Consider the following 27,781-nt stretch of genomic DNA (forward strand, 5'->3'; position numbering starts at 1 on the left):
ATCAGTCTCTTCATCAATAAGATTCAACTAATAATAGCCTCTTTCTATTTATGTGGTTGGAAAGGTTAAATTAAGTGACACATGAAAAGCGCCTTGCACACAGAAAGCACTCTATTAATTGAGGGGAATATTATCGTTGCTGTTCATTGTTAGCAGTAGCATTAAAACTGATATGATTGCTAATGAAGAAACTGAGACTTAAAGAGGAAGCAAACCTTCAACAGATGCCACAATAAAGCAACAAAATTGCTGTTTCTTCAGGGCTCTTTCTACAGGACAGAGGGACTAGAGTTTACTCTCCCTGAGGTTCTCTTGCTGTTTACTTTGGAAGCTCTGACCTTTCCAGCAGTCACCAACACCTGTGCCCTGCAGGGAGCAGAGATTTGGACTTCTTAAGTTTCCGCTTCTGGCTGGGTCTGTGGCCCTTGTCTAGGCTCTGCTAAAACAGATGGCAAACACAGCCACTCAATAGGTGTCTTTATTCATACTTGTTGACATTTCCCATGGGGAACGGTTGAAGGGAGGGGCAGGGAGGGCTGAGCGGGAAGCCACGGCTTGGTTTTCCTCCATCCAGTGGAGAAGAGACTCAGTAGGGACATGCTAAATAGAGTGAACAGGGGAACCATCACTATGTGGGCTGAGATGCACTGTGCAGTGACTTCAGACAACCTGAGTCCTTCTGTCAGGAAATGCAATTTCTAAGTGGAAAAAAAAAACAAGACCCAAAGAAAAAAACAAAGTGCATACAAGCAAACTGCGAATGTAAGAAAGGTTCTAAGGCAGCCAGCAGTGAAAAGCCAGGGGTTTGGAGTGGCCACCTGGCCATGCCCCTATCCCACTGCCCTATGCCAGGCTGTCGGGCCACCAGTGCCCTCTTGAGACAGTCTCCATTGGCTCCAAGGGTGCTGTGAGCCACAGAAGCTTGTGAAGGGAGAAGAGTCTGAAGTGTGGCAGCACCAGGGCAGCCCAAAGCAGGGCTGCATTGAAAATATCAAAGTATCTCTTTAGGGGTGGCTCTGAGGGTTGGTGGGATTGGAGGGGGAAGGGGCGCCTGGGAGGAGTACAGTCAGCATCTATTCTTGGGCACAGGGAGGAGCCACTCTCTGGAATCTTAAATTACCAGGTAGGAGTGAGAATGCTGATTAGCTGTAGAGCTGAAGGCACGGCTGCCAGGCCCTTCCGGGTCCTTCTCTAGTGCTCCAGGCCCGGTGTATGGAAGGCAGTGGAGAGGAAGGGCCTGTGGGAGCCAGGGCCAGCTCAGCAGCTTAGCCAGTCGGATTTGATGCTTCCAAACTTCACGCTCTTCAGACTTTGGTTCTCCAGCTTCAGGTAATAAGCACCCTTGAAGAAGTAGCTGTGACCTGGGATAGAGAAAGAAGAGACTGTGACCCCCTTATCCTGACATTCTGGCACACAGAAGGTTCCTGGGAACTTTGAATTTCTGCCTGGCATAGGGAAGAAGCTTTTAAACCAGAAGAGAGCTTTGAAAGTCTGAGGCAGGAGGATTGCTTGAGCCCAGGAGTTCGAGACCAGCTTGGGCAGCATAGAGAGACCCCTGTCTCTACAAAAAAAATTTAAAGTTAGCTGGATATAGTGGTGCATTCCTTTAGTCCAAGCTACTTAGGAGGCTGACATGGGAGGGTTGCTTAAGCCCAGGAGTTCGAGGCTGCAGTGAGCTATGATTGTGCCTCTAGCCTGCGTGATAGAGCAAGACCTTGTCCCCCACCCAAAAAAAAACTCAATTATGGCCGGGCACGGTGGCTCACGCCTGTAATCTCAGCACTTTGAGAGGCCGAGACAGGCGGATCACGAGGTCAGGAGATCGAGACCATCCTGGCTAACATGGTGAAACCTCCTCTCTACTAAAAATACAAAAAATTAACCGGGCATGGTGGCAGGCGCCTGTAGTCCCAGCTACTCGGGAGGCTGAGGCAGGAGAACGGTGTGAACCCGGGAGGTGGAACTTGCAGTGAGCCAAGATCATGCCATTGCACTCCAGCGTGGGTGACAGAGGGAGACTCTGTCTCAAAAAAAAAAAAAAATTCAATTGTTTCAACCTGAGCTGACTGAAGAAAAGAAAACAAAAACAAAAACAAAACACAACAAAAGCCCAGAAGAGCCCCCTCTGGGAGTGGAAGAAGGGAAATGGCTGTGAAATAAGCTCTCTTATTCCCTGTTTGCTCATCTCTAAGATGAGCATAAAGATATCAACCTTCTAGGGATTGCAGTGAGCATTAAGTCAGATAACACATCCTATTATTAAAAACAATAATCCCACTTAACACAAGCATCAAACTAAGCACATTGCATGTACCAGAGGTGGCGAAACAGGATACATCCAGTCCTATCAGGCCCACAGATGGGTTTTATTTGACTCTCACAAGTTTGTTTTGTTTTGTCTTTAAATCTGAATAACTTGCCAACATGTAAACATCCAGAAAAGTCACACAGAAGTACAGATTTCTGGCTTCTTTTAAAAAAACTAGAATATCTAATATAGAATATCTAACAACACCAGGCCCCATTCTTTTCTTTGAGACCGGGTCTCACTCTGTCACTCAGCCTGGAATGCAGTGGCATGAACACAGCTCACTGCAGCCTCAAACTCCTGGGCTCAAGTGATCCTCTCTGCTCACCCTCCCCAGTAGTTGGGACTACAGGTATGTGCCATCATGTGTAGCTAATGTTTTTTTAAATTTTTTTTTTAGAGATAGAGTCTCACTATGTTGCCCAGGCTGGTCTCAAACTCCTGGGCTCAAGCAGTCCTCCTGCCTTGGCCTCCCAGAGTGCTGAGATTACAGGTGTGAACCATGGCAGCTGGCCTAGGCCCCTAATCTTGCCTGCCAATAATTATCTGAAGGTGAGAAGGAAGCGTCTCCTGTAAATGAGGCACATGCTCTCTGATTCCGCGCAGACTCCACAATTCCCCACTGTCTGCCCCTGCCTGCTTTACTCATTTGTGCTACCTGCCTGACCCACGGAGCTGTTGGAGTTTGTGATTCCTGACATACATAATCTCATTTACTATTAATATGCTAGCATGTACTAGGTGCCCAATAGATGTTTATTCTTGAAGATAACCCCTAATCTAGCATCTGATTGTACACTGCTTTTTCTTGGACATGTAAGACCTTCAGCTACTGGAGGTGAGGGCCTGTGCTTAGCGTACAGTAGGTGCTCAAAAAAAAAAAAAAATCTGTGGAATTTAGTTAAAATCTCCTCTAAAAAAGCCAAACTGGACCCATTTCCAGGACCCTAGAGAGCTCACAGATGCCTCCTCAAGAGTATGATTTTCAAACTCCAAATTCTATCCCTTGCTGCTACTGGTTGTGTTTTAATCAGCAGGGGGCCAGGGGCAAACTGGTTGAGTGGAGGATCTTTGCCACATGAGCAACAGAGCATGACAAAGTTTGCCTTGTCTCAAATGGAGTCATCCTGCTGCTAATGGGAGGTGGTCACAGGCCTCCTGCAAAGCCCAAAAGGCCTGGGATCAAACCCCAGAATGAATCCACGGCACAGAGCCCATGTTCCTTCTCCCCCAGCCCAGGCCTTCCACCCTCCCCTGCCCTGGCTCCAAGCCCTGCAGCTGTGAGAAGTCTTTCTGGGTCTTACTGCCTGGAGCCAGGCCAAGGAGCAGAGGTCAGGGATCTGGAAACCTTCCCAGCACTGGGATGAAGGAGTTGATTTGTTTTCCCGGGCGCTGCCTGCCTGCCTGCCCTGCACAATGAAGAAGTGTGTGTTTGCAAGGAGCTGGGCCCTGGCTAGGGACGGGTAGTCCTAGAAAGCGGAGACAGTCCTAGGCGGCTCACCGCTGCCCTGCAGGTCCACGACGGCATCCAGGTTATCGGGGATGGCATTCCAGGCATCTGCGATGAGCTTGGGGAAGCCAGGATCCATTTTCTTCTTCACCTCATTGTATCTGTAAAGAAACAGACACAGTGAACCAGCAGGGCCTCTCTAAAGGACACTTGCCCCCGGCCTGGATGGGAGCACCCAGTTGATGGCTCCTGGGTAGGCCTCGGAAACTGGACCTAGCCCTTCAGGGAAGCAGCCAGCTGCAGTGGAAGGAAGGGCATGGAATCAGACCTGAGTCTGAGCCTCAGATCTACAACTTTTAATTATATGACTTTGGATAACCCCATAAAAACAATCTCATGATTACTGCTAACACTTATAAAGCACTTACTACATGCCGAACAGTGTGTTAACCACTTTCCACACAGCCTCTGTTTTACCAGCTGTAAAATGGGGTTGTGTCTAATTTAGTGTATTTAATTTAATACATGCATTAAATAAAACAGCACATGCCAAGCCTCTATCCCCATGTCTCATAAATGTTTAGTAAGTACTTAAGAAATGTTAGCTCCCTTACAAACAAATCCCTGCTGTAATCCGAGGAGTGCTAAACTAGAAGCCCAGAGATGGGAATCTGCCCCAACATTCTTTCACTTCATGGCTTGGAAAAATTGCTGCTTCTTCATCTGCCACAGGGAGATGACAGTCCCTGCCCTGGGAGATGATCATGGCTGGGGCAGTGAGGTTACAATGCAAGGTGGAAGGTACGTGTGAGTCCAAGGCCTGTTAGTCGCAGGGTGGGCCACATACCACTTCAGTTCCAGCGGCAGCAATCCTGGGCCCCGCCTTTAATTCAGGTAAATACTTTGGGCATCAGTTGGTATGTTCTTCTCCCTGGCCAGCAACTCTTCTGTCTTTTAAGATTTTTGGAGAACTTTTTAAATGCTGCTGTCATGTTGATTCCTTTGCTTCTCCGCTTCATTATTCCGTAAATATTTACTGAGCTCCCACTATGGGAGCTAGGGATATCCTAGTAAACAAGATCAAGTCTTGCCCAAGTGGAGCTGTTTCTAGATGAATCTGTGTTTGCATCCCATTCTGGTAGCAGCCACCCTTTGCTCCACAGTGCCTCCTAGTGGGCTGTCTTCCTCTCTGCAGCCAGACTTGACCACCTCCACCCTGGACCCCAACAGCAGCTTTCCCTATATGCTCCCTTCTAGAGGGGACTTCTCCCTCAGCCATCACCCCGAAGAACTAAAGCCTTCCCTTAATCCCAGCTGCAGCATAAGACTCGTTCTTACAAAACCTGGCATGCTTCCTCATGCCCTGGGTCACCAAAACCAAGTTCCCTAGCTCAAAATCCCGACACTCCCATCCAAGGCACCTCCACTGAGCCCTCAAACTACATTCCCTAGCGTTAGGATGGTTTGGAGATGTGTGTCCCACACTTGAACTGGCCCTCATTTCTTTCTCATTCTACCCACAGAAGATGGGGATGGCAGAAGTCAAGCCCATTTTACAGATGAGGAAACTGAGGCTCAGATAAGAGAATTATTTTGCTTCCAAGTTCTTTTCATCCAGAAAGAATACAAGCACTGTGGTGTCAGAAGATGTGGTACTTCTCTGCAGCTGTAGAAGTTGCCATGTATAGCAGATGTTAAGGACACAGATATTTGTGTCCCAGCTTTTCCTTGAGCCACTTTAGCCTCAGTTTCCACACGGGAAAAGGAGCTAACAGTATCTACCTCAACTGAGAAATATAGGTGGCATGCATAGCCTCAGGCTGGGCTATGGTAGAGGCCCCATACTGAGAGCCATCATTATCTGATTCAAATGTGTTTACATAATTTTCCCTCATTCTACTAGAAACTACAAGACGGCAGGGTGTGATGATTTCTTGACCCCCGTCTCTCCAGCAGCTAGCTAAGCGCCTGGCACACAGCAGATGTGGAACATATATTCGTGGCTTACTGAAAGCTTCTACAAGCAGGGCCTGAGCTCTTCCGGCATGCTGAGGACAGCTGCTCAGCCTCTGTCACTGTGGGGCTCTCTCTCCTTCTCCAGCAAAGATGCCTCTGGGGCCTCTGCAGACTCCACGGCAGGGCCAGTGTCACAAGCTCATTCACCACTTCTCTTGGAATAGAGATCTGTCTCCTTTGGAAGCCAGCCCAGAGCTTCTGATAGGCCCTTCAGCTCTGCCCTTTTTCAGGAAGTCTCAGGGTGGTTCCTCTGCAGAGTAGGCTGTCTGTCCTGGCTCTGGCTTTGGGAGGTGGGCTTGTGTGGAAAAGGACTGGGAGGCAAATAACTGTGCCTGGAAATCCAGCAAGGCACTGCCACAACCTCCATGCCTGTGTATGTGTGTGTGTGTGTGTGTGTGTGTGCATGTGCGCACACGATCATGTTCCTACATGCTAGGAACAGGTCTGTTTTTACATGTTTACATAGATACAGTGCATGGGAAAGTGATTTAAAAAGTCCTTCCAACACCATAATTTGAAAACATCAGGGCTTTAGGATTCTAAGATTCACGTTTCTGTGGGTCTGTGCCGCTCACCAGCCACAATTCTAAGACTTGGAGATTCAGGGCTCCTACAATGCTGAGATGCCATTTGCAGTGTGTGTGTGTGTGTGTGTGTGTGTGTGCGCACACTGTCTGGGGCTAGTGTCTGGAGCCTGTGGGTGGAAAGCCTGCTCTGTGGTTTCCTGCCTGACTGTTTTCTTTCTTGAGGCTTGAGATATCAATCAGCTTAGGTTGCTAAGTGTCTTAGCAATATGTCTGGAATTCCACCCTGACATGGGCAGGCCTGGGATATAAAGTTTCTGAATGCAGGGCAGCTGGGGGGCAGAGTAGTGGGGAGGAGGGAAGGGGGAGAAGACAGAGGCTTTAGGAAGTAAGCGGAATTGTTTTGGGGATGGCAGACGAAGGCCTCAGGAAGTGCCCTCTAAAATTCTTGGGTAGGGCCCAGATGCAGTGGCAGCCATGGAAATAATGTGGGGATACCAGGAGGGAGGGGATGGAAAGACACACCACAAGTCTTTGTGCCCCAACTACTCTTTCCTCACTAATCAAATGGACTGGCAGGTATAGTGGAGGGGGTACTCGGTTAGAATATAAGATAAGTAGCTATAATCCTGGCTTTGTGCAGACACACATCTCTCAATAGCTTGGGCAAGTTATTTAATTTGTTTGGACCTCTATTTCCTTTTCTAAAGAGTGTGAAGAATTACAGTCAAACTCTTGAGGTCTGGGCTACCTCTCATCAGCCACTCCTGGATATTAGGTTCCCTGGTCATGACTATAGCCCCTCAGAACTGGACCCTTTCCTGTAGATAACCTGGAGCACAGAACCACCTGCTTCCAAACTGTTCCCCTGCCAACCTGCACCCACAGCCATGGGCCTGCTGTGGGCATGACACAGGGCACCTGCTCCTTCCAAGGGGTCTGATTTGGATGCTGGCTTCTATGGATGACTGGTGCATCCATCTCTAAGTCTTCTTCATATTTTGTCCTCTGCCTTCATGTTCCCCCATCTCTTGGAACCCCCATTCCACCATCTCAGGTATAGAATAGTAGTGAAGAGTGAAGATTAACATGTTTTCCCAGGAGACAGAATGCCAGGATTCAAATCCCAACCTGTCCCTACCTGGCTATGTGACTCCAAGCTGGTTACTTAACCTTTCTTTCTTTTTTTTTTTGAGATGGAGTCTCGCTCTGTTGCCCAGGCTGGAGTGCAGTGGTGTGATCTCAGCTCACTGCAACTTCTGTCTTCTGGGTTTAAGTGATTCCCCTGCCTCAGCCTCCCTAGTAGCTGGGATTGCAGGCATGCACCACCATGCCCAGCTAATTTTTTTGCATTTTTAGTAGAGATGGGGTTTCACCATGTGGCCAGGCTGATCTGGAACTCCTGACCTCAAGTGATCCTCCCATCTTGGCCTCCCAAAGTGCTGGGATTACAGGCGTGAGCCACTGTGCCCAGCCACGGTTACCTAACCTTCCTGAACCCAAATTTCCTCATCTGTAAAATGGGAGGAATAATAATTCCTATCCCATAGAGCCCTTGGGACAGTCTCTGGCACATAGTGTCAGTAGGAGCAGTTATTATCTTTATTTTTATTACCCCCTTCTTCAGTGAGTCATTTCAAAATGTGGGGGTCCAGACCAGACATGGGCCAATCAAAAGAATTCTGCAAAGAGAAAGGATATTCCAACCAGAATTATATCAGCAATGTGTACAAGAATGGTTCACCTTTGGCAACATCTCAGAGGTGCTAGAGACCAGAGGTTAGAGACCAGAGAGAGGGCATCCAGAGCCCACCGACCTCTGAACTCAACCCAGGAGGCTTGAAGCCTCAGGGCGGCTTCTCTGTCTCTCGCAGCCAACTGTGCTGCTGTCCTACCCACCGCCCTCCCTTACCTCCAGAATTTGTCTCCAGCAAAGATGTATGTCTTCTTGTTTTTGCTCCAGTTAAAGGCGGCATCCACTCGCTGGACATCAGGGGGCAGTCCCAGGCTGGTCAGTGGCTTGGGGTACCCTCGCTCCAGGGTGCTGGCTGAGTAGATCCAGTATTCATTCCCTGAGGTGGAAGCAAATGGTGTGTTGGCTGCTACTGACATGCCCTAGGCCAGCCTGTTCCTCCCATCATCTGTCTGTCCACGGGCCCCACTGCAGCCATTCCCAACAGAGTGCAACTTCCTGCTCACTCCTGGTTGCAGTGGCCAGAATCAGGGCTCACACAGAGGGCTTTAGAAGTCAATTACAGAAGGTGCTTGGTCAACGTGAGTTGGGGGATAAATCCAGCTCACACTCTGCTCACCAAGTCGTGCACTCTAAGGGCCTTGCTGCCGTGAAGAGGCACCTTCTGCTAATTTGCCAAAAGGTGCCCTAGGAGCCAGCAGTTGTCCTGGCCGGGACCCATGATTATGGTGGACTGGGGGAGATGGGAGCCAGGTGGTGGAGACAATAAGTACCCACAGTCTTGGCTGAGCCTTTATCTTCTCTAGGATCCCACCTCAGACCAGGGCAGTGAGGACCTCCTAAGTCCTTCTTTATCCCTCATAACAGCCCAGCTGTCTGTCTCCCTGAGTAGTTTGTGAGCAATGTGAGGGCAGAGCTGGTATCCCCAGGGTCTGGCAAAGCCCAGTGCATGGAAATGCTCCAATAAATGCTAAATGAGCAAACCTGAGCCATACAGACCTCACCTTGATGATTTCTACCACTTCTAGGGGCTCCTTGTACTGTTATTTACTTAACATTCTGCTTTCAGTGAATTCATTTTGAAATCTTTAAAAACAGATTTATTAAAAAATGTTTTTTCGCTGTCAAAATATCAGTTACTGAATAATCCGTTTCTGTCCTGATTTGAAACTCCACCCTATTGTAACTAACTACCTCTGTTAAAACCAATTTATGTTTAAAAGTAAAAATGAAAACAAGTATTCTTTAAAACATTCGAACTAAAACTGTTACCTGCCAAAGACTGTATCACTACAAAGGCGTTAGGGACACACCAGCACTAAACTGAGACTTTTTTTCTTCTAGAAAAGAAATGAGATGGATTGAAAAGAATTAAGAAAATGAAATGTGTACACTGAGGGTTAATGCCATCTGATGTTGGGTGTCGGAACCAGTCTCCCAGAGGAGTTGTGCACTTTGGGAAATAATGTTGAAAGAATGAATCCTTAAAGGAGAGGGAGCACCCACGGGTGCATAGGAACTGTGGTTTGGGAGGGGGAGTGAGCCTGGGACACCCAGGAGCCCTGGTGCAGAGCCCTGTGGAGCTGAGGGCCAAGGAAGGGTACTTCCCACACACCTGCAAAGAACACAGCCTTCTCCTCCTGTGGGGCCTCGTATACCGCATCAATCTTTTCGGGGAGCTCAGGCCAGAATGTGGCCACCAGCAGGGGCCCCATGGGCTTGTCACGTGGCGTCACGGTCCGCCAAATGAACCTGGCAGGAGGCAAGGAGGCACAGGAGACCACATCTTCAGTCACCCTGCAGCTCGAACAACATGCACCCCCCAAACCCGCCCAGAAACATCCCAGAGATGATTCCATGATGGGAGTGGGAGGCAAGATCAAAGGAAGGTTGGAGAAGGACTGGAGAACTGGCAGAGCTCCTGTCTGCAATCTGCTGAGCTGAGAAACATCCTCCTACCCTGTTATCTCCCTCTACCTCCTCCAGGAAGCCTTCCCTGACTACCTCTGTCCATATTGTGTTTTCCCTCTCTAAGCCTCTCAAAATCGTCAACTCTGAGTGCCTGAAACAGTAGTGTCTGTTTGTCTTAACTCTTCTATTTGATTAGAGGCCAACTGGGGCAGCAGCTGATGACACTCAAGTATTTCCTGAATTAAAATGAAATGAATTTGTGTACTTTGTCAAGAGTAAGAGTTATCATTTATTGAGGTCCTACTAAATGCCATGCGCTTTATGTGCCATGTAATTTAATCCTCACAATCTTTTAAGACAGCATGCACTCTGGATGGTCTACCTGGCATTAATTATCTATTTCCCCACCATCCTTTTTCACAAAACTCCACATTTATGATCCAGCCTTCACCTCCTCAGACCCTGTGTCCCCAACCCCCATTCTAGGGGTAGATACTGATTGGTCTAAGCCACTGGTTCTCAAAGTGCAGTTTCCTGACCAGCAGCATCTGCGTCACCTGAGAACTCATTAGAAATGCAAATGATTGGGTCCTTCCAGAGATCTACAGATAAGAATCTCTGGGCTTGGGGCCCAGAATCTGTGTTTTAACAAGCCTTCCAGATGATTCTAATGCATGCCAAGGTTTGAGAACCACCAGTCTAAGCCAATCAGAGTTTAGCATTCCCTAGCACTGTTACTGATTCAGCAGTTGCCATATGACTTACAGTGGTGTAAAGACGGAACACACAGACTTGTATTTAACATCTGGGGGTCTGTGTGTGTGTACCTGTGCGTGTCTCTTTCTCTCTTGCTTCCTGGGAGAGGGCAGGAATTAGAGCCCCAATTGCCACTGGTAGCCTTCTTGTGACCATGAGGGAGAACCGGCCTTAGGATGAAGTCAGTGCAGAGGCTAGCAGTGGACAAAGACATCAAGCCACTGACCCTCTCTCTGCCCCTGCAGGCAGCTCTACCCCTGGACTTTGTACCATATGAAAGCAATTTCTCTCTACTGTTTAGGCTGGATTGAGTTTGCAGAGGGATGGTCTCTGTTATTTGCAGAAAATCATCCTAGCATAGGAAGGTGTCACAATTTTTATTTAGCAAATGAAGCTCAAAGAGGTTAAGATTCAAATTACTTAGTTATTACCACATCAATGACTAAGTAAATTAGTTATTACCAAGATTCAAATCCAGATCTGACTCCAAAGTCTGAGTTTAATCACCCTGCGATACTGTCCTTCATGACCTCCACCCTCACCAGTGCCTAGCAGCAATTTTTGCTCTTGGTTGAAGTTTAATATTTACTGGTTAACCAAATAAGTCCATTAAACACTCGTCAAGTTCCTTTTGAAAGAAAACTGTGATGTGGTAGGCCAGGGATGGCTCCAGCCTGGGTCTGGGCTCAGCATCCTTTCCTAGGCCCCACACATCTGAGATCTGCATGTGTGGTCAGGGCTTTCTTAGTGGGAGGAGCTCCAGATGAAGGACATTGCCAGATCCTTACAATGGGGACTGCAGAGCAGTGCTGACATCTGCTGTCATATATCCTGATTTGGGCATTTGAGGCCTGATGGGACCTGATTTCTCACTACATTCTAAGTCTTATCTCTCACTGCATTCTTGCCATTTCCCCACTGGCTAGCAGACCCTATGAAGGGCAAGGCATCTGCACCCCAGAATCTGGCCCAGTGCCTAGAGTAGAGGAAACTCTTCCTGAAAGTTTATGGAACATCTTCTAGCCTCACCAGATTCTCGCTGGCTAATCCAGAAACTTTCACATCACTATGGCTTGGCTCTGCAGGTCCCTCTGTCTCAAAGAACCTCCTAACTTGTCACCCCCATCAGATTCTTGCTTCTCCTTTAAAGGCTCTGCTCAAATGCTGCTGCATCTGTGAAGCCTTCCTTGACTGGGACGTGCTCACAAAAGCACCTAATGCCTCTGCGATCACTTTTCTTTCATCCTGCCATGTCAGTTCTCTATGCCTATTTCTCAAACTGGACTTGTGATGCACAAACTTTAATGTGCATCAGAATCACTGGGAGAATTTGCTAAAATGCAGATTCCTGGGGCCTAGCCCTAGAGTTCCAGTCAGGAGGGTCTGAAGCTGGGGCAGAAAACCACCTTTTAATACTCACACTCTAGGTGGTTCTGTTATAGGAGGCCCATGAGCCTGTCTTTGAGAACACGGATCTAGCAGCCCCCCACCCCACTGTCCCGAGAGCATCACTCTTCCTCCTCCAGCTACTAAAGCCTAGCAAAGTATTTGGCACAGTAGATGCCAAACAATTATTTGTCAATAACAATAGCTAATATGAATACACTTACTCTGTGTCAGGCATCGTTTTTGTTCTCAGCACTAAGTTCATCTAATCCTTACAACAGCCCTAGGAGATAGGTTGGAATATTAGCCCATTTTATAAATGAGGAAACCAAGGTAAAAAGAAGATACTTAATTAACTTGCCTATGATTATATAACCAGTGAGTAGCAGTTACAGAATTCTAACCCAGAGAATCTGGCTTCAGAGTCCATTTTCTCAACTACCACACTCTATGAATGAATAAATGGATGAATAATGAATATTGGATGGCTGGATCATAAATAATGGATAATAGATAGCTGGCTGGATGGATGGATGATGGATGGAAAGATATAGGTATGGATGGATGGAAGGAAGGGTAGATGGATGGATGATAGAAGAATGGAAGGACAGACCCTTTAATGAGGTCCTAGATACTGCCTGCCATTCTCCAGGGAACTAGGGCACTAGAGTAAACCTCAGCCTTTAGTCAACTGAATGGTGATCTTTAACTATAGCATGAAGAATACCATCTCTTTCTACTCTGCAGTCACTCACCACCCAAACACAGAGTAATTTGGCCATGTGAAGGCAATGCCATTCCAGAAGAAGGCCTGTGGTAGACTGAATTATGGTTCCCAATTCTTCCCTCAATTTCGATTTTAGGATTATGCATTCATATGCATTTCCATGTGACTTTGCAGTACCACCCTCTAGGGTAGGTGTTGGGATTGGCCACGTGACTTATTTCAGGCAGTGGAATATTCTCAGACAAGATGTGAGTGGAGGCTTTAAATGAGCTTGTATAGTTCAGTTTGGCCTCTTGCACCCTGTCATCTGCCAAGAGTAGCTGCTAATCCCATGAGAACAATAGGCAGAGCATACCTGAACCCAAACTGTAGCTGAAAGCCAAGATAACTAGTAGACCCACAGACTATGAGAAAGCAAACAAAATGCTTGGGTGCAAATCCACTGAAACCTGGAGGTTGTTTGATACACAGCAGAAACTGCCTAATACAGATCATTCTGCGAAGCACTTGGTGGAGTCTTCAGCAAAGAGTGAGGGAAAAGAATAATGGCATAAGAGCAGAAGACAGGAGACAAGGAGGACAAGAAGTAAGCTCCTGCACTCACCGGTCCTTGAAGAAGAAGATCTCACCACGGATCTGAGAGATGCCATCAAAGACAATGTCCTGTTTGCAGATCTCAGGAGTGACAGGGCCCAGTGTGGGGGTGGGGCCGGTGCCAAGGTCAATGTCAGGAGAGGCCCCTGGGGGAGAACACCTGACCTTAGACTCTCTGCAGCTCCAGAGGTTCTCCCCACCAGGCTGAGCCCCCAGGGGTGCCCACTTGACCAGCTAAGAGTCAGAACAAATTATCTTCTGGCCTTAGTGTAAGCTCCGTAAGATAACAAGAAGATGCCTGGACTTGGCGAGTCCCGAGGCCCTTTGTACTTTATATATGCTTTTTACTGACATCACCCAAATCAGTCCTCTCTATAGCCCTGGGAGTGGGGTATCATTATTGCACCATTTCACAGGTGAGGAAACTGAGGCCCAGAAAAGTTGAGTGACTTACCAAAGGAGTCAAACCCAAAGCTCAGATTCTTATACCCACAAGAGTAAGGGCAGTCAGGGGGCCACTGGTGTGTCCAGCACTGAGAGTATGGCACTTTTCATGATAAGCAATTATTTTAGAGATGAGGAAACTGAGTCCAAAGAGGTATAAAGACTTACACAATATCTTGCAGCTAGTGACGGGCAGAGGCCACATTTGAACCCAGCACCTCTCACGGCAGACCTTGGGCTTTTTCCTGAGTCTAGCAGTCCCCAAACTTCATCACTCAAACAGCATTTTCACCATTTTGGCCTGGCTCAGATCTCACCAGGACCATTAAATATTTTTAAAAAATGAACTGACTTTTTAAACTCTAGCCTCACTGTAAGCACCAACAATAAATAAATAAATAAATAAATAATAATTGGCTTAAGGCACTGGTTGTTCTGTTTCTATTACATACTAGAATCAAAGCTTATTATGAAAACTAGAAACTTCCGCCCCCGTATTGTTAAGGTCATTCCACATTATGGAAAATTCTGTCCTGTACTTGGCTATTTTCCTGGATTCTAAACTCCACTGGGTTGCTCAAACCTGTGTCACCTTGCACCAGGTGACCTTACTCACCTAGAAAATGGGAGAAACCCAGAAATGGAACACTAAGAGTGACATGGATATTAGCATTGTTCGGATAGGGAAGAGTTATCCAAGTATCCCCTTGGAGAACTGCTCTGCCTTCCCAGGACCAGGTCAACACTCCCATTTCCTGCCCTTGTCTCCTGCACTCCTGGCTGGATGAGATCTTGCTGGTCCCACCCCCTGGGCCTCCATCCCAGGCTACATGACCTCCCCACTCCCCACCCTCCACCCCCACCCCCCGCCCGGAGGTTTACCATAGAGCTCCTGAATGCCCTTGATGTCATCCTGGGACAGACGGAAGTTCTTGGTGTAGGTGTAAATGGGCGCCATCAGGGCCCCAGGGTCCTGGGAGTGCTCCAGCCCCATGGCGTGGCCAAACTCGTGGGCTGCCACGAGGAACAGGCTGTACCCTGAGGGTTGCAGGGAGGAGAAAGGGTTGAAAGGCAGGAAGAGAGATGAGAGAGAAATCAGGACCTGACCCAGTGAGGCAGACTTTTGAGGACAGCCCCACAGTAAGGCTGAGAACCCAGGAAGCGGCATATGTTGATTTTTCTTTCTTTTCCTGAGAATTCTGGGATCAACACACAATTACGGCATTAGTGCCTATTGTTTCCTAGTGGGGTCAGCCAAAGTCCTCTTGTCTCTTTCCAAGTCAGTATCAGGACAGGTGTGCTATAAAGGAACAGGACAAGCAGTATCTGAGAATTTTCTATTTAAAACCCCATTCATTTTAAAATCCTGCTTCCTGGCTTTTTGTGTCTCTCTATAAAAGATGAGCTCTACAAACCCAGCTCCTCATGCTCTCTGAAGAGGTAAGAGAGTGGGGATAGGCTGGCCCCATGTTGCCACCATTTCTGCCCAGGTGAAAGCAGTAAAAACCACTCCCACTTAGCGTGGTTGCACAGGCTGAGCCACAGCCAGCGAGCAAAACCCGTGTCACACCCTGTCGTGGTTAAATGCGTCCCCCCAAAAAAGATTTACCCAAGTCTTAACCCTAGGGACCTATGAATGTGATCTTATTTGGAATTAGGGTCTTTGCACATGTAATTAAGATGCAAGTTAAAATGAGGTCAGAGTGGACCAGAGTGGGCCCTTAATCTGATATGGCTTGTGACCTTACAAGAAGAGGAGAGAGGCCAGGCACGGTGGCTCACACCTGTAATCCCAGCACTTTGGGAGGCGGAGGCAAGTGGATCACCTGAGGTCAGGAGTTCGAGACCAGCCTGACCAACATGGAGAAAATACAAAATTAGCCAGGTGTGGTGGGGCATGCCTGTAATCCCAGGTACTCAGGAGGCTGAGGCAGGAGAATCACTTGAACCCAAGAGGCAGAGGTTGCAGTGAGCTGAGATCATGCCACTGCACTCCAGCTGGGCAAGAGCAAGAACTCCATCTCAAAAAAGAAAAAAAAGAGGAGAGGCAGGCAGAGGGGGAAGAAGGCCATCCATGTCATGACAGAGGCATAGACTGGAGTGACGCATACTTCAGAGGGAACATGGCCCTACTGACACTGTGATTTTAGACTTCCAGCCTCCAGAAGCATGAAAGAATACACGGGGTTTGTTTGAAGCCATCAGTTTGTGGCACTTTGTCATGGCAGCCCTAGGGGACTATGATATTCACCCTGGGTGAGCCACTGAGCTCTGGATCCTTGAACCACTCAGGAAGATGGAGAATCCTACCTTTAGGCTGGTAAAATCAGACTGTGTCCTAGCAAGGAATTTAGCAGGGGATAAGAAAACCTCCTTTGGCCACCCTCTATCCACTGACATCTGCCAAGTTCCATCTCATGACGATTAAAAAGAATGAAAGTAACACAAAGACAGGCTTGCCCAATTCTGACAGGCCTTGGACCTGCCCTCTGACCTGGCCATTATGGGCCACCAGGGAGCTTTAAGCAACCCTGTAACCCTGGGCCCTGTAGCCTAGAGCGGGCACAGGGCCCCAAGCACCCTGCTCACTACACTGAGCACATAGTAAGGTCACAAGCTGTCTCCTGGTCACTCTCTCCCCTGAGCTTGTGAGTCCTGGGGGGCAGAGAGCTGTCCCAGCCAGCTCCATCCTCAGCACCCAGGACTGACGAGGACCCACCATTTATACCCTGGTAACAGATGGTGCTGACTGATGGGGGAGGGAGGGCTCTGGGGGCTCCCCTAGGGCTGCGTGGACCATGGGGTCAGATCAAGCATGAGGCTGTTCCTTTTTTCCTTTCTTTTGCTGCCTACCAGCTCCTTAAAGGCACCTCTTTGTGTAGTGGGAGTGTCTCTTAGGAGAATTGTCTCTCTGGTAACCTGTGCTCAGAACTCAGCCAATTTTGGTAGTCACAAGCCCGCCTGGAGGGTGGCTGAAGGGAAAGGCAAGAGCAGTGACCCCTCAGGAAGGCCAGTTCTTACCCAGGAGGCGGGTAGCTGCATCTGGTCTACCAGGGTCTGATTTTGGAGGCTGTGCCTCCACCTGGATGGGCAGGATCTAAGCAGGGATCTTGGCTCCACCAGCGATGGGCATTGTCTCAGCCCAGGTGGGCGGGTCTGGGTAGGTGGGTGTCTGGGGGGCAATGTCTATGCTTGAAGTGGGTGAGGTCTCAGGAAGGTTTTTGGAGCAAGTTTAGGGGCAAGGGCAATGTCCAGGGTCTCTGTCCAATGACCAGGGCCTCGTACCTTGGTCAGGGCAGAAGCCCCACTTGCGGTCGTCATCGTAGTTGGCTGTGGTCGCACACCACATCTTTCCATCACTGCGGCCGGCGCTGGTGCAGCTCTCATATTTGTTGCCCAGGAAAGTGAAGGGGAAGACACAGGGGGCACCTTCTGAGTTCCCACCAACAGTGGACATGGCTGTGGGGTTAGGGATACGGGTCAAAGCGCAGCAAAGAGTCTGAGGCTACCACCAGGAGCAATGACATGACGCTGACCTTAACAAACCACACCTAAGTTAGACTCAGTCCCAGCCACTGTATCTTTAGACTCATCTCACCCACCCCTGACAACAGCCTTGTGCAGGAGGGACTGAATAGCACCGCGTTTCATGGATGGGAAACAGATCAGAGAGATGATGAAATTTCCCTAAGCCAACACTTCTAGGAAGTATCAGAGCTGCAATTCAAACCCAGGAAGCCAGATTCCAGAGTTCTAATGAGCCTCCCATGGAAGGGGGCAGATGGGCTAGGGGCAAAGGGAGTTGGATGAAGCTGATGGCACCAGCACCAGCCCCTCAACTGTGAGCCCCCTTGGGCAGGGCTTTGCAGAGACCAACCTCTGTGTCTGCTGCACAAAGCAGGCGCTCAGTAAATTCCTGTTGGAGGAAGGGAAGAAGGAAAGCAGGGAGGGACAGAGAGAAGGAGGGCAGGAGGGAGACAGGGAGGAAAGCAGGGAGCTCTTCATAAAAACAGACTAAAAGGTGGAGATACAGACCAGGAAAGGCAGGGAAGAGAGACTGCAGGGTTGGAGAGGAGGAGAGAGAAGTATCTGTCAGAGAGCCTAAGAGAAAAGGGATGCAGGTCGGTCAGAGGATCCTGAGCAGACCTGACATTTAGGTGTCACCAATTCAACTGTTGATGCCCAATGTCTGTTCTGATTTCGGTGCCCAGGCCATACCAGGTGACAAGTATCCTGTCTGATTTCAGTGCCCAGGCCATACCAGGTGACAAGTATCCTGTCTGATTTCAGTGCCCAGGCCATACCAGGTGACAAGTATCCTGACAAGCTACACGGACATACATCTTGGGCGTGGATGTCATTTGCACGATGTCTTAGCACCCCTGTCTTGGGGAAAGGAGGCGGGCACAGGGAGTCCTATGGGTTTTTTTTTTTTTTTTTTATCAGATAGCAGGTGCTGGGCCCTGAGAGAGGGAGAGGCAGTGGCACCCACCGGTTTCAGGGCAGAAGCCATACTTCTTGTCGCGGTCGTAGTCCTCAGTGGTGCCGCACCAGCGGTAGCCATCCGTGCGGCCCTCAGTGGTGCAGCTGTCATAGGATGTGCCCTGGAAGCGGAATGGGAACTTGCAGGGCTGTCCTTCAGCGTTGCCACCCATGGTGAACAGGGCTAGGGGTGGGGGAGAGAGGGAAGGATGTGAATGAGACATGCTTCCATGGGCATAGGGCTGGCTGGCTGCCCACCTGCCGGTTCACACCAGTGAAGTTGATGCATTGTTAAAATATTAAGAAAACATCTCTACTGGTTGGTAAGGAGCTGCTTCTCTGAGCTCCCAGAGAGAACCCCTGCTTCCCTGGTTATCCCAATCCCTCCCCTGAGACCTTGTGGACTACCCAACAACAAGATGGTTGACACCTGGCACACAGCAAGGGCTTCTAGAACCCTGCCTCAGCCCCAAGGGCACTGTCCATTCTGCCTGGTCCACGCCTGTACCATGCAAATTTCTTGTAATAATGATGTATGACATGAATATATCAGTCATGGCAGGCAGGACCATGAGAATCTCTCTCCATTTGATAGGTGGAGAAATCAAGGCTAGGACAAAGCTGATTCTCAAACTGCTCATGGTCACAGAAATGAACGAAGTGAATGAAGGTTGTAACTAAAAACTACAAAACGCACAAATCTCAATCTCTCTTGCTCAGTCTGTCACTCTCATACATGTATGTGTGTGTGTGCACACGCATACACAGAAAGCTTGCTTTACTTCCTGTCAACCCCAGGCCCCTTCCTGGATGGCCTTGTTGCAGTCTCTGTAGGAAGGAGAGAAAGAGAGAAGAGGAGGAGGGAGGGAGAAGGAGGTGGTGCCTTCAGGTCCCTTTTACTAAACCCTCTGGGCTCCTACTTTGACATCTTCAAGACAGGGGCCATAAATGGAGAGCTGGAGGAGGGAGTGGGGTTCAGAGCCTGGCCTGTCTGTCTTGGATTCTCCCCGTCCTCCCCTCATCCACTCAAAGCTAAAAAATGGTGTGTCTCTGGAATTGCCAACCAGCAAAACCACAAGTCCATAACAAGGACCATCTGTGCACAACAGCGCCAGAGGTGACCTCACCAGCCCCCGTTAACTCCACCATAGCCGGAATGGAGCACATTCCCTGGCCTCCCACCACAGAACTCGAGGCCCTGTATCCTCACCGCTCCCCTCTCTACCAAAAGACCTTGACCTGCAATGCCAGAAACAATGGCACCTAGAGAAAAAGCAAGACTGAGTCCAGATACCTTAGTGGCCTCAGAGTTGAGAAAGGCAAAGTGTTAACTTCGACCAATGCCAGCCCCCTGCCTCTGACCTCCCATTTCTACCACCCAGGAAGCCCCTGTCTCCTCCCAAATTCCCCTGACAAGGATGGCAAGAATCAGACACTGACTCAGCGGTCAGCAGGGGCTGAGTAACAAGAATCTCTGCCTCGAGACCCAGACACGTGTGTGTTGTGCGTACTTGCATCTGGCTAAGCACAAAGTAAATGGCTAATGTCCAATGCAGGCAATAACCCTTCCCAAATTTATGAAATACAACTGTTTCCACATCTATCTATCACCAAAGCATTCTGTTCCTATCAGAGGGGTGACATAGGGAAAGGTTAACGCCACATGTAATCCCTACCGGGAAACGCAAGATACAAAAAATATTTTTATTTCAAAATTTCTGACTTATTAATGGTCAATGGCTTAAACTGTTACTTAATATAAAGTTTAGTTCTGGTAATAAAAGTGTAAACAGGAAGGGAATTAACTAGCTCTTTGTTTCTTTCGTTCTGTCAAGATGGTTGGTGCTTAGTCTTCAGTTACAATGGGGTTAGGGAGATTCACAGACATAAAATTACAGACAAAAAGACGGTCTTTAGTCTACGTAGATTAAAGAGTCTCTGTGAGATGGGAAAGAAGATAGTGTTAAAAATTTTCAGACTTTTTTCCATTTTCCCCAGGTTTTCTGGGCTTTCAATCTGCAGAATTATCAAATATGATGACTTCATAGAGTATGAAGTTACATACACTGTCTTTTTGTGATTTATGACTATTAAGTGTGTCAAGGATATTTTTAAAAAGGATTGAGTGTATATGTCAATATGTGTACCCCATTTTAAAAGATTTCCCCCATGTGGCTTCAAAATCTCTGAAATGTTGCGTCTCAGGCACTGACAAGCACACAAACACAGAGTCAAGCCTAAAGTCTTTATCAAGACACAGAGATGCAGACACAAGCTAGACGGGAGGCAGAAAAAGACAGTGCCCAAGAGAGGCAGATAGTATAGCCCCCATGCCCAGACACACACACACACACGCACACACACACACACGCATTAGCAGAGGCAGCATCAGGACCAAGGCAGGAGCAATAGCTGAAATTCCTCAGCTGGAGTCCACAAACCAGGTTGAGTCCAGCCCTGGTCTGAATCCTGCCTCCCTATCACACTGCTAGGTTTCCAGCTACCAGCAAGCCTTTCCTCATGCCCTTGAAGTATCAATCTTGACTGAAGTGTAAAGACTGGTTCTAGAGAGAACCACTGGGCATTGCAATAGTTCTAAGTTCACTCCAATATATGTGAGAAATAAATAATTAGCAAATCAAATCTGTGACTTCCTAAATGATTGCTAATGGTGAAACTTAAAAAAAACCGACTTGATTTAATTAAGGTACTAAGTTCATCATGGTACTGGTGGGAGAGAAACAGCAATGGCTCAGATCAGGATGGGGGGGAACTGAGTGAAGGACGTTGGAGGGATGCTCATTGACTGGCAGTGCCAGCCAGTCCTGGAGAGTGTGGAGGGCGGAGCACAGTGGGGAGCCTGGGAAGCTGGAGGCTTGGGGTGGAAAGTCTTGTGGACTAGAGTGGATGCTTACCTTCGTGGGGACAGAAGCCGTACTTGCCATCCTTCTCAAAGTTGTAGGTGGTGGAGCACCAGAGGAAGCCATCGCTGCGGCCGGTGTCAGTGCAGCTGTTGTACTCCTTGCCATTGAACAAGAAGGGGAATTTGCAGTACTCCCCATCGGCATTCCCGTACTTCACACGGACCACTAAAGGGTGACATGGAAGGGGGAGGATGGACTTCTCCAGGCCTTCTTTGGAGACCAAGATTCTGACTCACCCAGATGTGTGACTTTCCTCCCCTCCCACCTCTTTGGTCCAAGCAGATGGAGTGGAGAGAGGACAGGAGAGAAGGTCTGGGGCATGCAGAGGGCCCCTTTCTCACCTTGGCCTTCTCCCAAGGTCCATAGCTCATCATCATCAAAGTGGGAGTCTCCCCCAACACCAGTGCCTGGGGCGAAGGCATGAGCCAGGAGTCCGTCCTTACCATCAAAGGGGTATCCATCACCATGCTCTGAAACACACATTGGGTCTTAGCTTCTAGCTGTGCCACCTAGACCCTGAAACCCCTCCACACTCCATCTACGTGTGGAGCCTGTCAGCCCACCCAGCATCTGTCCCCTTCCCTTGTCCCAGTGGGGTTATCCAGGACTGTGAACAGGAGCTCAGTAGAGATCTGCTGACCTGGCTGTTACCATCCTATCGTCTACACTGCTCTCCCAGGTTTACATGACTCCCAGTATCCATACCCTCTACCTTCATTGTCTACTCTACCACCATGACACTATATCTACCACATACCCACATTGTCACACTAGTGTCCTCACCTCTATCTTCATCATCCCCAGTGTCTATGCCATCCTCCATCCTGTCAATACTGTCCTCTTAACCACAATCCTGCCTTCGTGTCACACTATCACCAATATCCGCAACACAAATCCTCATGCCCACCTTGTCACCAAGGCCTGTACCACCCACCCACTTGTCTACATTGTTTCCATGCTCTTTACCTTCATCACTTACCACTCAGTGTCTATACCACCTACCTTTATGTCTGTGCTACTGGCAGTGTTCACACCATAAACTCACATGGCCCCCTGGCCCCAGGTTTTATGACCCTTCCTCTCATGTCTACACTGCTCCACTGTTTCCAAACCACTCTCATATATCTACAGTTCCTCAGTGTCTACCAGCATCATCCAAAAGAGCTTTCTGTGATAAGAGGAATATTCTGTGTCTGTGCTGTCCAAAATCAATAGTCACTAGCCTCCTGTGTCTTTTGAGCACTTGAAATGTGCCCAGTGTGATCAGGAAACTGATTTTAAATTTTTATCTAATTTAAATTTAAATAGCCATGTATATTCTACCTAATGGCTGCCATATTGGACAGCACAGTAGACCACTTGCTTCGGGTTTAGACGGCCTCCAGGTTACACCACAGCACACCATCTGCCCGCATGTCAACGTGGCTCTCCAGTGTCTACTCCGTGTTGTGCTGCCCCCATCTAAACCACCCCCAGGGCCCACACCATCTACTGTCCTATCTAAGCCACCCTCAGGATCCCCACACCCCTCTAATGTCCGTCTCATCCCCTCGTCTCAACACTGATCCCTGCCGGCCCCTCTTTTGCCCCCATCTTCTGCCTACCCCAGCGGCCAAAGTTGATCATGATGTCTGCCTCTCCATCATGGATTCGAGAAAACCGCAGTGGGGTCACATCACTCCAGACTTGGAAGGCACGAGCAAAGGCATCATCCACCGTCTCTGGGTCCAGATCAGGCGTGTAGCCAACGATCCTGGAGGTGGTAGAAATGCATGTGAGTGTGTATGCATGTGCATAAGTGTGTGTATATGCAATATGTGTGTGTGCACAGATATATGAAAAAGTTTGAGTGTGTGTGTGTATGTGAACACACAAGTATATGCACAAGCATGGGAAGGGTGCACAGGTATGTGTTTGTATATGTGAGCATGTGCCTGCGTGTATATGTGTGTAGGCTGGGCAGGGCTCACTGCCAAGGACAACCTTCCCAGAATGCCTTGAAGACCCAGGGAGTCCCAGGCCAGCCAACATTTTTAGGCCCCAGCTCAGGAGTTCCATCTGTCACTTCTGGCTGGTGGGGGAGGGCCATAAGTAGTGCATTATGGGGCATAGGGCAAAGATCTCACCATTTGAACCCAGCACCACCCAGACAGAGCACAGCTCTTGGCCCAATTAGCAACCAATTATAACCCAATTGGGCTGCTAAACCCAATTAGCTACCAATCATCACGTTCCTTCTGCCCATCCCAATGACCTCATCTAAAAACAGTAACAGTGACTATCATTACTACACTCTTGCTCTGTGTCAAAAATCATAGAAGCCGTTTGTATTAGTTCAATCTAGCTTAGTTCCCCAACCAACCACAGAAGGGCATTTTTTAAGCCCCATTTTGCAGATTGGAAAGCCAACATTCACAGCACTGAAAAGTAACCCAATGTCTCATGGCTAGCAAGTATGAAACTCAAGTCTGACTTCATTTTCTAAGAACTGTGTATTGAAACTCCCTAAGATGCCAAGCCTTCACAAAAGACACCTCATGGATCCCCTGAGTGGAGCGAATGCATGGGTCAAGGAGACTCCTGTCCCTCAGCCCAATGGCCCTGTCTCCCCAAGCCCTGCCCCGGCACCTGTATGTGATCTGGTTCTTGTCCCACTTGGGCTTGCGAGGGAAGAAGTTGTAGTTGGCCACATCTGGGTTGCCGCAGCGTGGCTTCCGCATGGTCTCGATGGTATTCTGGTCAAGATCACCTGTCTGGGGCAGTCCAAAGAACTTCTGCATCTTCTTTAGTGTGTCCTTCAGCACAAACAGGTTGCAGCTTTCCTTGGGGCAGCCATAAAAGGTGTTCAGGTATTGCTGAAAGAAATGCACAACCCCAAGGCAAGCAGCCACATTAGGATGGCACAGTATTGACCAAAGCAGACTGTAGCAATCAGCCCCCCAACCCAGTGCCATAGTCCAGACAAGATATAAGCCAGGGGTCCCAGAGCTCTGAGTGGAGTACTGGGTTCCCAAACCAGCACTGTCACCCATTAGTTGAGCGGCAGGACATACAGCTATAGAGAGCATGGCTACCACTAGTTGGTGCTGGGTGCTGACTATATGTCCAGGCACTAAAGTCAGAATATGTTAACTCATTTAAAGCTCAAAACTCTATAATGTAGGTATACTAACTCTATTATACAGAGGAGGAAACTGAAGCACAGAGAGGTTAAGAAACTTGCTTACGATCACACAGTTCACAAATGGTAGATGTGGATTTGGGACAAAGCAATCTGGCTCCAGAGGCTGTGATATGGAAACGCGATACTCCAGCATCCCTCCTTTACCTCTATCCACTCATTTATCTACCTTGCAGCTGGTGACTTGGGGACTTTTTTCCTCCTTTTTTCTTCTAAAGAGATTCAAGGACTATGTGCATGGGCTCTGGCAGCAGACAGACCTGGGTTCAAATCCTGAAGCAGCCATTTGCAAAAAGAAAGTAGTCCTGTCCTTCGGGAGCCATACAACTGGCCCTGCCCAAACTGAGGCCAAAACTGAGCAGGTCCCTGCAGAGGTTCAGGGAGCAACTGACTCATTTATTTATTCAACAAATACTTTTTAATACCTACCATGTACCAAGCCCAGTGCTACTGCTGAGGAAAAATTGGTGAACAAGATAGACAACTCTGTCTCTAAGGTTCAAATCCTAGCAGGGAGGCTGATAGATCACAAATAAAACAAAATGAAGTATGTGATAAGTACTGTGTTAGAATGGTGAAAGGAGCCAGGAGATCTTCTGACAATGGTCCTAGCCTTGTTGCATGTAGTTAGGAAAGGGGAAATGGAGGACATAACAATAATAATAATAGAATAGAATAATGGCTACTGCTTATTGAGTACTTACCATGTGCTAGATAAGCACCTAAGAGTACCTCTCTTTTAACCCTGAGATAGGAAATTTCCCAGTTTGCAGATGAAGAAACTGAGAAGTCACTTGCCCAAGATCATCACTAGGCCAGCTGGTTGGTTCATGCACTCTTTGATTTGAAGCCAAGCATCTAAGTCCAGAGCTATCTTCTTAAGCCCCCACTGCATTGCCTCTGGACAACACAGACTTCCATTTGTCTGAGGTGTTCAAACCAGGCACCTCTATCTTGAGTAGGGGCTGGGTAAGATGAGGCTGAGACCTGCTGTGCTGCATTCCCAGGAGGGCAGGCATTCTTAGTCACAGAATGAGACAGGAGGTTGGTAGGACTGATTTCACAATATACAGGTCAGGTCACAAAGACCCCTATGATAAAACAGGATGCAGTAAAGAAGCTGGAGAAAGCCCACCCAAACCAAGACGGCAATGAGAGTGACCTCTAGTCGTCCTCACTGCTCATTATATGCTAATTATAATGTATTAGCATGTTAAATACATTAGACACTCCCACCAACGCTGTGACAGTTTATAAATGCCATAGCAACATCGAGAAGTTACCCTACATGGTCTAAGAGGGAGAGGAACCCTCCGTTCCAGGAACTCCCCACCCTTTTTCCGGAAAACTCTTAAATAATCCACCACTTGTGTAGCATATAATCAAGAAATAACCATATGTATACTCAGTCAAGCAGCCCATTCCCTGCTCTGCCTATGGAATAATCACCCTTTTATTCCTTTACCTTCTTAATAAATTTGTTTTCACTTTACTCTGTTGGCTTGCTCTTGAATTCCTTCCTGTGCAAGCCAAGAACCCATGTGGCCCCCAGGCTGAACCCCACTTTAGGGGTTCATCCTGCGACCCATTGGCTGGAAAAGGTGTAGGAACCCAAGTAGCTTTGTCATCGTCCCAAAGCTCCACTCTCACCCCCACCCAACAGCCGCATCTTTATGCCAGCCAGCTCCAGACCCTTGAAAAAAGTAGCCCTCTAAAAACGTATGGAGGTTTCCCAACCCATCTATCCAGAGGGGGCTGAGACCTAGCTGCCTGGAAAGGGTGAGAGTTGGGAGAGGGTAGGTGTCACCTCCTGAAGGAGTTCCTAGGGTGACCAGAGGGCATGGGCGTCTTCTCCCGGACAGGTTGAGGGGGAGGCTGGAGGGCAGGGTGGCTGAGGCAACAAGGGAGCAGATATCCCCTGGACTGGAAAGGACATCTTGATGGGCCCCTGGCCTGCCTCTCTCCTCAGGCCCTACTTACGCAACACTGCGGCCAGGCTCAGTGCCCCTCCAGCCAGGCGCGCGCACGCTCACAAGACAACATCTGAACAGCGGTTTGGGAGCCCAGCCAGGAAAGAGGGCTCTCTGGCCGCTCTCCGACCCGAGCGGAGCGCAGTCCGCCCCCGCCCCACGCGCCGGGCCCTCCAGCGCCTGCCCCACTCCTCCTCCCTCCTGCCGGGCCAGCTCTCTCCTTCTTTTCTCCGACCCTTTGGAGAAGTTCGAGGAAACTTTCCGAAGCCCAGCCCTTGACTAATTTGTCCATTAAGCCAGGAGAAAAGATGCGCTCTCTGCTTCCCTCCTGCCACAATCACTTCCCAAATGGCCCCCTCGAGCTGTTTATTTAAAGGTCCTTCTCCGGATCTGTGCCGAAGGTTCCTAGAAGTTTGCTAAGCCCGGCTTTGGCCAAGCTCCCTCCCATCCTTATGCACACATTGAGTTTACCCAAATTGTGTGCCAGAGCCCCGTTCCCAAAGTCCTACATTAGCAAAAACGACCCCTTTAGCTGTTTGCCAAAGGCCTACCTAGACGCTTGGCAAGAGCCCTTAGCAACTGCCCAGATGTGTCCAAAAGTTGTTTACAAAGACCGCCCCCTCCTTGCCAAATGTCCCAGATACTAGAGGAGGTCCCCACTATTTACATAAGAGTCCCTTTCCAGTAGTTTGCCAGGTCATCCCTCTCCCACTCTCTGGCTTGTTTTTCGCCCCACTGCTGTATGCTGAAGGTTGCCAAATTGTTTAACAAAGGTTTTCTTTGCTTACTAAAGATCCCCCACCGTTTGCAAGAAATCACTCCAATAGCTTGCCAAAGACCCCCCAAGTTGTTTACCGAAGACCCTCCCCCACGCTGTGTGCCCACCGCCGAGGGCAGGGGGAGAGACACCCCATCCTTTGCCTCCGAAGTTTGTCTAAACGTGGTTCCTTGAGGCCAGCGCAGCAACTCACCACTGCCAACTCTTTGTCCGTTTTGGGGGCTACATCGCCGGGGAACTTGATGATGGGCGACGGCGCGGCGGCGGCTTGGCTCAGCAGGCAGCCCAGGAGGCAGAGCGCCCTCAGGGCACCAGTGAGCGCGCCCCGGGCCATTAGCGCCTCCATCGTAGCGCTCCCGGGCCCCGCGCGTCGCCCGGGGGTCGCTGGCTCGGTGCGTGTGGCCGCGTCGCCGCCTGGTTGGAGCCTGCTCTGCGGCGCAAAGCTGCGCTCCGAGGGTCCGCTGGCTCGGTGGCCTGGGCTTTGCCTGCCTCAGCGGCTCATGGTCCGGCCCCCGCTCCCCAGCCCCCGCCGCCGCCGCCGCCGCCGCCGCCGCCGCAGGTCCTGGCAATCCCTTTGTATGTTTAAAGCCCCAGATGCGCGGCCTCCAGCCACCGCCTGAGGAAGTCTGGATGCAGC

At 49.1% G+C, this 27,781-nt stretch overlaps 1 protein-coding gene across 4 annotated transcripts; it reads right to left on the reverse strand.

Moving 5' to 3' along the window:
* Positions 1–410: 410 nt before the first annotated feature.
* Positions 411–27,781, reverse strand: MMP2 (matrix metallopeptidase 2). Of its 4 annotated transcripts, none has more exons than XR_008661104.2 (14): positions 27,338–27,758; positions 23,844–24,070; positions 22,820–22,968; positions 21,557–21,685; positions 21,207–21,380; positions 18,302–18,475; positions 17,095–17,268; positions 14,692–14,847; positions 13,376–13,511; positions 9,607–9,743; positions 8,211–8,370; positions 3,810–3,919; positions 1,121–1,361; positions 411–436 (listed from the first exon to the last, which is right to left on the reverse strand). XR_008661104.2 is itself a non-coding variant. In XM_055299274.2 (13 exons), the coding sequence occupies exons 1-13, from the start codon at positions 27,488–27,490 to the stop codon at positions 1,258–1,260; spliced, it is 1,983 nt and encodes a 660-aa protein (XP_055155249.1). In that variant the 5' UTR covers positions 27,491–27,781; the 3' UTR covers positions 461–1,257. The 4 variants fall into 4 exon arrangements, 2 of the variants coding, with proteins under 2 accessions (XP_055155249.1, XP_055155250.1); XR_008661103.2 differs by lacking the exon at positions 411–436 and adding an exon at positions 461–600; XM_055299274.2 differs by lacking the exon at positions 411–436 and having other exon boundaries at positions 461–1,361; positions 27,338–27,781.

Source organism: Symphalangus syndactylus, chromosome 11 (assembly GCF_028878055.3).
Source record: "Symphalangus syndactylus isolate Jambi chromosome 11, NHGRI_mSymSyn1-v2.1_pri, whole genome shotgun sequence".
NCBI classification, from domain to species: domain Eukaryota; kingdom Metazoa; phylum Chordata; class Mammalia; order Primates; family Hylobatidae; genus Symphalangus; species Symphalangus syndactylus.